The sequence below is a fragment of the Lagopus leucura genome, unplaced genomic scaffold (assembly GCF_019238085.1).
Source record: "Lagopus leucura isolate 7727_CA_CO unplaced genomic scaffold, USGS_WTPT01 Super-Scaffold_100088, whole genome shotgun sequence".
Classification (NCBI taxonomy): domain Eukaryota; kingdom Metazoa; phylum Chordata; class Aves; order Galliformes; family Phasianidae; genus Lagopus; species Lagopus leucura.
The window spans coordinates 397,792-410,211 of record NW_024962319.1 but is presented as its reverse complement, the minus strand read 5'-3'; the positions used below and the strand labels follow the sequence as shown (position 1 = coordinate 410,211).

Below are 12,420 nucleotides of genomic sequence, written 5' to 3'. Positions count from 1 at the left end.
CTCCGTCAGGTGCTCAGAACCCCATCCAGCCTCACCTTGAGTGCCTCCAGGGACGTGTTGTTCCTGCTTGTCTTCATTACCCAATTTCACTGTGCCACGGATAGACAAATCCCCACGGCTGCAGGTGGAGATCTTCCCCCACCCAAAGGAGCACTGAACTCCAGAGGCACCTTTAGTTCTGAGCAGACAAACATCAGCAGCACTGTGCAGAGATGTGGATACAGCCCATCCGGGAGAGCTACAGATGTGCTCCCATGTTCCCCAAAGCCCACAGGTGGCTGGGGCTGGAAATACCCCTGGGGCCCTCGGGTCCCTCAGCACCTGAGGCTTTGGGGATCCCCAGGGAGGACAAAAAGCAACGTGTGCACATCATCTTCTATCCTAATTTCTACTTTCTTACTTTGCCCTGAGTCTGAGGGTAACGCCAAGCTTCACCACTCCCCACAAGCCCTCCGCCTGCCATTTCCCAGCAGTAGAATTAAACCCTGCCTTGGGATTCCATATGAATAAAGACCAGGAGTGAGCAGACCCATTCCTCATCAGGTCCCTCTCTCAAAGCTGGTGCAGCTCTCAGGTGCCCACCTTGCACCACCCACCTGCACTGTTCCATGAGCATCCTCAGCCAACGCACCTCGCGCTGAACGTACCTCGCTATCAACTTTCTGCTATTGAGCAAGAGGTTTCTAATTAGCTATGTGGTCTGGAAGGTGTATGGGCTGCAGATGCAGCACTGCTTCGTGCAGCTGAGCAGAGGAAGACCAACTGGGAACCAAAAAAAATCATGCAGTTTGAGCCTAACGAGCACTATTTATCCCCACAATCTCAAGCATTTGAGAACGAGCACAGGGATCTTTTCCACTGGTAAGACAAATGTAAATGGAAGGACATGCCTCATTTCCAGGGCTTTATTACTCACTTATTGAGGTTTCACCCTCACTTGTCTCTCCCCGACAATGCTGAAGCCCTCTTGGGTTCACTCCTCACCACAAATGGGCTTTTCTGGGAAATTTCCAAGCAGGAAGCAAGATGTGTTGGGCTCACAGCCCTGTCTCCGTGCTCGCTGATTGGCTTCCTCAAAATAAAGGATGAGTTTAAGGTTCCAAGAACAGCACGATGTGCAGCCTTACCAGGCACGACCCTCTACATACCGAGCCCACACTGTCAAGCTGTTATCTATGCCCCTTGTCATGCACTCCCCATGTCCTCTCCCAGTGATATGGTTGACCCCCAGGTTCCAGCTTGCAGTGCTCCCAGGTTGATGCTTCATTCCCAGGGGGAGCACTGCCTCAGTTTCCCCCAATGGAGTCCCTCTCCCAATCCCTAACAACAGAAGGGGGGCGATTCCCGCAGCCCGCCCCCCCCCCCCCCCCACCTCCTTCTCCAGGGAGGGAAGGGGAAGGCGGTGCTGCTGCTGAATAATTGAAGAATTCGGTGCTGGAGGGGGGGGGGGGGTGCATCGCGTTGTGCCTCGGAGCACAGCTGGGAGCGCGGTGAGCATTGCACCGAGCATTGCACCGAGCATTGCACCGAGCATTGCACCGAGCATTACCCTCAGCGTTGCACCCATCCCCACGCCTTGCCCCACACCATGGCTCTGCAGCTGCAGCTCCGCACCGTCTCCGGCCTCCGCGGCAGAGCAGATCGCATCGCCAAAGCGGCTTTCCGAGGTACGGGGAGGGGGGCAGTGCTGGAGGGGATGTGTCCCGGGATGGGCTGCACCTCATGCTCCCCAATGGTTGCACTTAGGAAGGGAAGGGGGGTGAGCCCTCACTGCCCTGGGGAGAGGGGTTTATGCACTGGGAAAAAGGGGGATGAAGCCCACTTTGGGATGCTCCCTTGCTACGCCCCCCCCTCCATGTTCCCATCCCTGTTTTCCTCCCGCTCAGAGAATTGCTGTCACACCAAACTTCAGAACAGTGCTTCCTTCCCCTGTGCTGGAATGTTTTGCCTGGCAGCCTGCTGCCATCAGCTGCTGGGCAAACAGGGTGCTTAGCCTCATGCATAGAGCAGAGATTACCTCTGTATGCTGTTTGGGGATGCTTCTCCCTCTGCTCCCTCTGCTCACCCTAAGGACCCATGGGATTTGTGACCAGGACACTCAATGTCATCATCAAACCCAGTCTGAGAGGAGAAGCTCCCAGTGATCAGACCCAGCAGGGTTGGATCCTGAGGTTGTAGCTGTCAAAACCTCAGGGGGAGCAATCCTTGGGTCTGGTGTGAAGCTGGGACAGGACCTTGTGTGGAGCTGCATTGCCCCGCTGTAGGGCAGGGACTGGGATGATCACTCTGGGATGATACCAAAGTTGTACAATCTTTATGGGAAGGTATTTTTTCTGAAACACCAAGGATTTTGTGCGTGTTACTAACAGGGAGGTGGGAACAAGGATTTACCCATCAGCTACGGCCCGTGCCTCATTCCTGGGCCAGATGTTGCATTTGCATCACATGGGGGGAAGGAGCTCAGAGTGCAGCAGCAATATGGTCTTTCTGTCAAGCTGGTCTGCTCCTTGGTATTTAGTGCTTACTTGTGGTCAGCATCTCTGAGGCTCAGCCTTTGTTTTCCCCTTGCCCCATAATCATTTGGGAGCAAGGAGCAGAGTCAGGGTATAGGGAGTTCATAGCTGCTGTGAAGCTGTTTGTGTTTTTGGTCCTGTTGGTTTTGCCCGGATTGGCTGTGGAATCTCCTCCTTGGGGGTCCTCAACAGCTCCTGGCTGTGGTGCTGGTCACCCTGCCCTGGGTGGCCCTGCTGGGGGCAGAAGGGAACCAGAGGGACCCAGCAATCTCGCCGTATCAGGGTCCTGATGTTCTGTGACCTCAGTGCCGGACTCAAGGGAGCATCCCAACATGGACACTTAGTTTTTGAGCTGAAGTCTTGTGGGAAGAGTCTCTTGCTTTTCTCCAGTGACTCTGGAGACACCCCTTTAAACAGTCCCACAACTGGAGCAAGATGTCCCCCACAGCCCATCCTGGTGCAGGTCATTTCTGGTCCCCAGCTATCTCAGCCAGGTGTACCTTCTTCAATCCCCTGTATTGCATCTCTGAGCAAAACCACAATCCCTTCACACAGCACACAGCAACTGGTGGGTCTTGCAGAAGGCATTTGCAGAGCAACACTGTGCTGGAGCATGGCAGTGCTCTTCTTCTGGTGCTCCTTGCAGCCAGTATCCAACCCCAAGCATCAGGGGCTCTCCTCCCATCATGGCATAGGACTTGACTCACTGGGCACCCAGGAGACCCAGTGCCAGGGGCCACCTGCACCTGGGAGGTTGGGATGTCTTATCCAAAGTCTTTGGTCTGTGAGCTGCTTAACTCTTCTTAGGAGACATGGGGCTGGTTTGGAACTTCACTAATTCACAAGACACTGATCACTTCCCAGCAGGTTCTCCAGTCTACAAAGCCCCACATCTGCTGCCCTTGCAGCTTCCCAGCTTTGGGCTCTGCAGGTGAAATCACTCACATCTGGGTGAAACTGGGCTTTTTTTCCTTGCTCTGCAGGCTGCTATTGGGGTAAGAATGAGAACATAACCAGGGGCTTCAGTAGAAAGAAGGGCGATGGGGATGGGAAAGCTGGAGGTGTCCTCTGATGGAATGTCTTCATCCTGCTCATTACATGGGGGCCAGCTCCTCTTTCCCAATGAGATCTGAGTTTGTTCATGGCTGCTGTTGGATAACAGCTCATTGGATCCTCCAGGCACACACAGGGGCTGCTGCACCCATGGCTGGATTCCCCTACTAACTCTTGCCATGCACCAGAGGCTGTCTTGCTTCTAGCATAGTTTTTGCTCTGAGACTCAGTGCACTTAGACACCAGGGCTAAGGTGCTGCTTATCCCCATAGCCAAGAACATTTGTGATCATGCATCTGGTGGCCCCATTCCCGGTCCTGCAGGTGGAGCTGAGTGGCATGAGATCTGCAGGAAACCACTGCATTGATAGCAGGGAGCAGGGAACCATAGAATCATTCGGGTTGGAAAAGACCTCACAGATCACCAGGTCCAACCCCAGCCCACCCCACCGTGCCCACTGCCCACATCCCTCAGCGCCACATCCCCACAGTTCTGCAACACCTCCAGGTTTGGTGACCCCACCACCTCCCTGGGCAGCTGTGCCAGCGCATCACCACTCTATAAGAGAAGAAACTATTCATAATATACAACCCAAAGGTGTTTGGGACACACACACACACCTTCAGGGGTTGCTTCACCCAGCTCTGCTGCTGCATGGGGCAGAAGGTCTGCCAGCACCTGGAGAAGGGATCTTCTTTTGCTCCTTGCATGATGGTTAAAGTAAAAAGGGCTCAGCCAAGGGGATTGGGCACTCCCTACAACGAGCCAAGCAATCATGATATTTCAATCTGTAACAACATAAAAGTTGATCCCATAGGAATAAGTGGTGTCCCAGCCTCTGTGTACCCTGGTTTAGGGTTGTCTGTGCTTTCCTGAGCACCAACGACTGCTCAGCAGTGTTTTTTATTACCTAGGAGACAGCATTCCTTTCCAGAAGGAAAAAAAACTCAATTTGTTTCAGAGAGAGACAAGCTGAATTTCTATAACTTTCCCTTCTGCACTGTTGTGAAGTAGATTCTAACCACAAATACTGATTTGGGGTTATCCTATGGGGGATGCTCCATGGGGAAGCAAATGTCAGCATCCCAAAGGACAGATGTGGGGCGGCTCCCCCCATTCACTTTGCCACAACCAACCCGCTCCTCCTCTCCTCCTGCAGGGCTCTCCTTCTACACCCGAGTGCTGGAAAACTGTGAGGACGAGGCCAGGTTTGATGAGGTAAGACGAGCGGTGTTTTCCTCCTGCTCCACCTCACACGTGTGGTTTCCTGTGCCATGCTTCTCCATACACATATTCTCCTTGTCCCTATGGAGCGGAGGGATTCCCAAGGCAGCCGTAGCGCTGTGCAAGCACAGTGGGATAAAAGCAGTGCTGGGGAAAGATCTCAAGGTTAGGTGTGCTGACATCACCTTCGTGTGCTCCAGCACTTCTCTGGTGGGTGCCCAGCGGGTCTCTTGAACCAACCATTCCTCGGCTGGGATGGGGAGGGTGTCGTTGTGGGGTGGCCCTGCTGCATTTCCATGGTGGCAGTGATCCAGGCAGCGTGATTCTGCTTTATTCCTAAACAACAACCTGTGTTGTCAGCACTGAGAAGTGCCGTGCTTGCAGATCCCTTGCCTGATGGGGTAAAAGCCCTTCACATCCCAAATCCTGGTGTTGGGTGCCTGCAGTTTGATGGATCAGCCTCCAGCTCCCAGTGTCAGGCTTGGGAAGGGAAAGAGAAGGGATTGGGTTTGAAAGAAGGAACTGCAGCCCCAGCTTTGTGTAGTTTCAAAATGCAGCCTTGCTTTCTGTCACTACCAAGAACACAATCCAGAGAATATTGAAATAAAGTCACCCACACAAGCAGGTAATAGAGATGCTATGAAGAAGTCACATTTGAAATGGAAATACATATTTAAAAGAGAACTGGTGCTTCCTTTGATTTTTTTGTGTTTCACACAGAAGTTAACCCATTCCCAGGGGTGGGAGAACAGAGGATCCTAAAAGGAACTGGAAGACTTTTAAACTGTTTATCACTTTCTGAAGCTTTTTTGCCCTAAGAAAACAAGCCCTGTCTGGGAGGTGTCTGCAGTGCGACCACCTGGGGATGTGCACTGGTGGAGCTGGCAGCCCTTTGTGACTGAAATGGGGCTGCAGAGGTCAGCCACCCCTTGCTTGGATGTGATGAGGTGTTTGTAGCCATTCCATAAGGCATTCAGGTGCCTCAATGTGTGCCAAATGCTGTTGAGCATGCAGGTCCCAGTGTGGCACCTGTGGGGGTGCTCCCCAGGGGATCCAATGTGATGTACATTGAGAAGGGCAAACCTACACTTCTGGACTCCTGTTTCCAGCTGGGAGCTCAGCCAAACCTGCAGGACCAGATGTAGGTGCTGGGATGAGGTTGCTGCTGCTTGCAGCTCTGCTGCAATCAAAACATTTGAAGTGCAGCCCTGTTTCCTCCTCCACCATGAAACCTCTCATTTGGTGGTGGATGGAGTTCCACACAGCTGGCAGCCGGTCATGAGTGACCAGCACTGGGGCCAGCCCTGTGAAACATCTTTAATGGTGATCTGGATGAGGAGATTGAATGCACCGTCAGTAAGACTGCCATTAACATCAAGCTGGCAGAAAGCATTGATCTGCCTGGTCCTGTAATGGGACGAGAGGTGATGGCCTCAAGTTGTACCAGGGGAGGTTCAGGTTGGATATTAGGAACAATTTCTTCTCCAAAAGAGCAGTGATGCAGTGGCACAGCTGCCCAGGGAGGTGGTGGGGTCACCTGGAGGTGGTCCAGAACTGTGGGGATGTGGCACTGAGGGACGTGGGCAGTGGGCATGGTGGGGTGGATTGGGGTTGGACTGTGAGCTCTTTTCCAACTGTGATGCTTCTATCATTCTATGATAAGCTCCCACTGTGATCTTCTAAAGGGAAAAACACCAAGCCATTCAGGAGAAGCCACCACCAGCCAGAATTTGGGCTGCCCCAGTGGTTTCCATTTGTTTGTCTTCACTCTATTTCTTTTGCAATTATCTTTATTCATTGCCTAATGAATAATTCAGAACCTGTGCCTCTACAGAGACTGGGGAAGAGGGTGAATGCAGTGCTTTGCTTGTTCAGCACAGTCAGGAACAGTTGTATCATATCCTGTGTGCACCCTGACTTGTTTCTGCTCCAAGGGAAGAGACCTCTGGTGATGGTGCAGAGCATAGAAATCTATGACTGGCTTCCGTGCACTCTTTCTTGCCTAAATTCAGTTTCTCCTAAAGGAACTAGGTCAGGTTCACTGCCATGATCAAGAAAGCTGAGACCCATTGCTGCAGTCTTGACCTGAACTTCTGGAAATGTCCCTGAGTAACCAGTGTGGGAGGCAGCAGGCAGGGCGAGCATGCAGCCAAAGCTCCCAGGGCTGCAGGAAAGGAAGACCTGCTTTGCAGAGATGCCCTTTCCCAGCTCTTTTGAAGCAGACTCACTGGAAGCATCTGGCTTCTGCATTCTGAAGGCATTTCTCTGCCTCTGTCTTTTTTTTCTTCTTTTTCCCCTTCGTTAATAAAACAGATAAAGCTGACCCAGTAAACACCACTTGCTCAGCTTTGCAAAGGGCTTTTAATAAGACTCTTAATAATAAAACCAGCAAGGAGAATAAACAGCCAGCCAGGTAGCATCCTAAAGGGACATCATTGACTCACAGAATGCATGAATCCTGGGATGCTTGGGGCTGCAGGCACCCCTGGATCCCTCTGGTCACTCCCTTGCCCTACAGGATCACCCAGAGCAGCCCAGTACTTTGGACAGGAGCTGCCCTCATCACCTAACGCAGCACAAGACATCATTAACCTCCTTGACATCAGTGGCACATCACTGGCTCGTGTCCCACTTGGTGTGCATTGGCACCTTCAGCTCCTTCTCTCCCAGATGGGTGACAGTGCTTGTGGATTGCTGTAGCTCCCAGCCCCGCTCTGGGGATGTGACACCTGTGTGGACACCCACATGGGGGTGAAGCAGATGGGGAAGGGGTGATGGCAGCTTGTCCTGGCAGCCTACTGCAACCCACATCCACGTTCACCATGGCAGTGTCTGGTGGCTCGAGATCTTGTTCTCCATTTTCTCTGGCTCCCTTCAGCCTTATACCCAGCTGAAGTCTACGTTAGACTTAGAACTCAGCATCCTCAGGGGATCAATGGACAAGGTTTGCTGGGATGTCCATAAGATGGAGGGGGAGCAGGACTGACACCCCAACCCACTGGGAATGGTTTTCCATGCACTGGAGGAGTTGGAGACCAGTTCTCAGCCTGGGGATATGAGTGACGTTCATAATCTTGATGGTGGATTTGGGGGGAGTTCTGGACAAATTTCAGAGAAGAGTGCTCTCTTTTAACCAGTGTAATTGTCTGAATTGGTGTCCAGAAACCATAGGAAAGCTGTGACCCCCTGAAGGGGAAATGTCAGCATGTTTCTTTCCCCAGGATTGCAGGCAAAACTCTGCAGATTGCATGAGTGTCTGCAGGTAGGTGTCCCTCCCTGCACTGCTTCTCCTCCTGAGGCTGCAGACCTCTTCTAGCACACAGAGCACGGTGTGCATCAGGCCACAAATAATGCCAGAAAGAAGGAACGTGGCAGATTGTAACTCATCCCTGAGGTTTGCTGTTCTCCCCATTGTGGGGCTTTGGCATTTGCTCGCAGTGTGATCATAACCAAATGAGCTTTGTGGTGTGGAAGGCTCTCAGCAAAGCTCAGTGGGGATGCTGGGAGCCTTTCTAGGTCACTGCGCTTTCCAAGTGACTTTATTTGTTGTTCTGCTGCCTGACAAACCTCTAAAACCAAGGGGGAAGTTGATGATTTCTTATTTCTTTGCCTTGTCCCGGCAGCCCTACCTGAGCTGTGGGATCTGTTCACTGGTCACAGAATTTAACTTGGCTATAAAACCCAGAGGGCAAGGGGCAGCCTTATCCCAGCTGCAGCCCAGTAGCAGGAAGCAGGGACTCAGCCACAGGCATCCATAACTGAAGCAGGGATGCTTGTTTGTTCCAATTCCTCCCCAAAATACGCTCCGAGGACAATCACAGAATCAGAATCATTGAGGTTGGAGAAGACCACTAAGACCACAAAGTCCAACCCCAGCCCATCCCCACCCTGACCACTGACCGTGTCCCTAAACAGAACCATAGAACCCTTAAGGTTGGAAGACACCACGTAGATCACCAAGCCCACCCCCTGCCCATTCCACCTTGCCCACTGGCCATGTCCCTCAGAGACACATCTCCACCTTCCTTACTTCCAGGGATGGTGACCCCACAACCTCCTGAGCAGTTTGTGCCAATGCTTTTTCTGACATGAATTTTTTTTCCAATAAAACTTCCTTAATGCCCTTCTGCTGAGTGGTAAAGAGCCTGTGCGTGGACCAGGGTTTATTTTTCCAGCAGAGCGTGTCTGCGCTGCAATTCCCAAAGTGTGACTGGGTACAAAGTCAAGTGCAAGGCCATTTCTAGTTTTCTATTTCTGGATAATTTCTTTCCCATTTGCTTCCTCGACTCACTGCAGAAAACATAAAAGGGAAAAATTAGCTTCAAAAATGATAGTCAGCATATTTCTGAAGAGTCACAAATGTCTTCCTGTGAAGTTGCTTGACAAGCATTTTCCTTTTAAGGCTCTGAATGCAGACAATGCAGGTCCCACTGCCTCAGCACCCAGGACACCATGTCCCTATGTAACTACATATCCATCCATCATGGCACCAAGCAGCTTGCTCAGAGGTTTGCTTGCCTATGGGATGCTGCAAGGGATCTGGGACTTGGGGAAGCAAAGGAAGCTCAGGTGATTTGGCCTGGCAGAGTGATTTCTTGGCTTGGGAAGGGAAAAAAAGACACACACACAAAATTAAAATAAAATAATAAAAAAAAAAAATTGAATCTAAGCACACACACACAAAAAAAAGAATCCCAAATGTACATACATTTGACACCAGGACACATGTTTAGCAAGATCCCTCTAAGACAGTCCTATCTGTCTTCTGATAAGAAGAAGGGTTGGTTAAGATCTTGCCACGGTCCCCTCAGCTCTATGCTCACTGCCTCCAGAGCAGCTCCTCAAAACCACCCTGACATCTCCTTCCTGTCCTTTCTCCACAGACCTTCCGCTGGCCAGTTGCAAGCAACATCGACGGGAATGAGATCTTGGAGATCCAGGTCTTCAACTACAGCAAAGTCTTCACCAATAGGTGAGAACAGCTCTGCCCTTTCCTCCCACCATCCCTGGGCTTGCTCTTGGTTGAGCTGGATCCAAGTCTCTGTTCAGTTTGGGGACCAGAATGGGAGGAAGATGCTGGCGGTGTCTCCTGGGTTGGGCAGGCGGTGTGTAGGGCAAGCATGCTAAATACACAAAAGTAAAAACCAAATGAAGAAACAAAACCAACAAACAGAGAGAAAAAAAAGCTACCTACCTTTGTCTTGATTTAAACAGGAGCTTGAGTAGCAGGGGGAGAGCTGCAGAAACTCCATTGTCAGTGTTCCACTGACTTGGAGGAGGAAGGCAAGGAGATGGCTTGCGTGGAGTAAAGACATACGTGGAAGCCTGAGGCCTGGGGGGCAGATTCCAGCTCTGCTTCACTTTTCATGTTCCATCCATGCAGTAGTGGTTTCTCTTTGGGCAGACACTCCTTTGATGCTTTCCTCAATGTTTTCCCCCCCCAGCTGTGACCAAGCAGGCATCTTTCCCTGGTTAATGCCATTGCAACACAGTGCAAAACATTTACTCCAGCCTAGAGACAGATGGCACGCAGGGACGCACCCTCCATCCATCCACGGCAGCCTGAGGCTTCATGCCTTCATCACTCAGCAGAATTGAATGAAGATTTGCCAACAGAATCAGATGGCTTTGCCTTAGCAAACTGCACTTCAGGGCATACCTCATTTACGTCCTAGACAACATTTCTGCATGCTGTGCACACAAAGGAACAGTCTTCTTTCTCTCTCTCAAAACCTGAAAGAAAAATATCCACTTGAAAGATGCGCTAAAAGGTTGAAAGTGGAGTACCTGTGTCTGCAAAAAAAGAACTGCCTCTATTCCTCCAAGGGAACTGGAATAGCCAGGGTATACAGGAATATACAGGATACGGTTGGAGGCTGAGCAAGCAACCACTTGGGTTGGTTCCTTCTACCTCCAAGGTTGCGAAATCCTCTTAACAATCTCCAGCCACCCAACACAAATATCTTGTAAGTGAAACCAAGTGACTTTTTTTGCTTTGCTGAGCTGTATATACAAGCAGGTTGGCTACATCAGCCTGCCAAGAGCCACTTTCACTCCTAGGATGACCTTCTATTGTATCATTCTCATCTCTTTGGTTATGTTCCTCAGTTTTATTTTGACTCATTTGGGCCTGGGCTGCACAACATCTGATCAACCCTACCTTCGGTAGCAATTGGTGGTACAGGCTGTGGCTGTGTCCTGGGGTGCTGGATGGGCTTGAAATGCCCAGGATGAATTCTGCATGTCTTTATCTTCCACTGAGACCTCATCCAACCTAGATGGCTCTACAGTTCAATGATTCTAAATACTAGGAAACATTTCTTCTCTGAAAGAGCAGTGCTGCAGTGGCACAGCTGCCCAGGGAGGTGGTGGGGTCACCAAACCTGAAGGTGTTCCAGAACCGTGGGGATGTGGCACTGAGGGATGTGGGCAGTGAGCATGGAGTGGCTGGGGTTGGACCTGGTTATCTGAGAGGTCTTTTCCAACCTGAATAGTTCTACGTTTCCGTGATTGTTCTTAGACCAAATTCTGGGGAGAAACTGAAACAAACAAGCATCCCTACTTCTGTTATAAACACCCACGGGTGAGTCTCTGTTCCCTGCTCCTGGGCTGCAGGCTGTGTTGGAGTGTTGCAGGTTGTGTTGGTTGGAGTGTTCTTGGCCCTTTGGTTTGACTAAGGCACATCCCAAGGTCCTCACAGTTCTTGTGCCTCTTCTGCTCCCTGGTGATTGACTGCTCTTAGTCTTCACATCCCTTCAAAACCCTATTGCAAGCTGTTTTTACACTGCAGTCAGTGATGTAGTAGACATATCTTGAACAGCAAAACTGTACCATGGCTCTGTCATTCAATGGTGACTTTCAACAGATGCCCTATTGTAGAATTTCCCCATTAATCTTCCCTTGTTAGTGTGCAGCACTGATAGCAGGCATGGTTAAACCGAGAATGCTACAAGAACCTATTCCTTGCACACAGCTACCCAACAAGTGGGCTCAAAAGAAGCAAACCAAGCCCGTTCTGAAGGCTCTATCTCCTCATGAACCTACCTGGAATGCCATTGACTGTGCTCTGGTGTTCAACTGCTTTTCATTGAACGCTCCATGATCATTGCTATGATTTTCCTAGGACTGCTGCCAGCTTAGCCCAGCTCTCTTCATTCACCCTGTATGAACACTTTGCTGTGCTGGGATTTCTCTATTATTCCAACTTCATTAAAAAAATGCTACCAGTGAATCAGAGGCTGCCAGTTGGGTGGTGATGATTACCCACAAACTCCCCCTGGCTTGGAACAACGCATAGAAATATTTATCCAGTGTGTTTTCCTGCTTTTCGTTGTTACAGGCTGGAACTGCTGCTCCTGTTTCTGGAGTGCATTTGCCTTCAGAAGCAGAGTTCCTCCTCTCCAGCAGCTCTGGGGCCAGGCACAGGCTGGAGGATGCTCTTGCCGTGTTGATGACTCAGGGCAGGACACTGGGAGCGTTCTGCCATCAGCCATAAAGGCACAGGGATGTCAGAGAGATGTAGGTCATCCCCAAATCCCCGCTGAAGCTTTCCAGAGCTTTTTAATTACCTGCTCCATCTCTCTCCTCTAAACTAAACAGCACCTCAGGTTAGAAACAGTTTCCCTGTGCT

The 12,420-nt window shown here is 50.8% G+C and overlaps 1 protein-coding gene across 3 annotated transcripts in view; it reads left to right on the top strand.

Annotated features, from left to right (window-relative positions):
* The first annotated feature begins 1,588 nt into the window (after window positions 1–1,588).
* Window positions 1,589–12,420, top strand: part of OTOF (otoferlin) — a 71,374-nt gene continuing 60,542 nt past the window's right edge. For all 3 annotated transcript variants that reach the window (XM_042887486.1, XM_042887484.1, XM_042887485.1), the window contains exons 1-3: window positions 1,589–1,667; window positions 4,726–4,784; window positions 9,674–9,762. In XM_042887486.1, coding sequence (XP_042743420.1) covers window positions 1,589–1,667; window positions 4,726–4,784; window positions 9,674–9,762 — 227 coding nt within the window. The remainder of the gene's footprint in view (window positions 1,668–4,725; window positions 4,785–9,673; window positions 9,763–12,420) is intronic.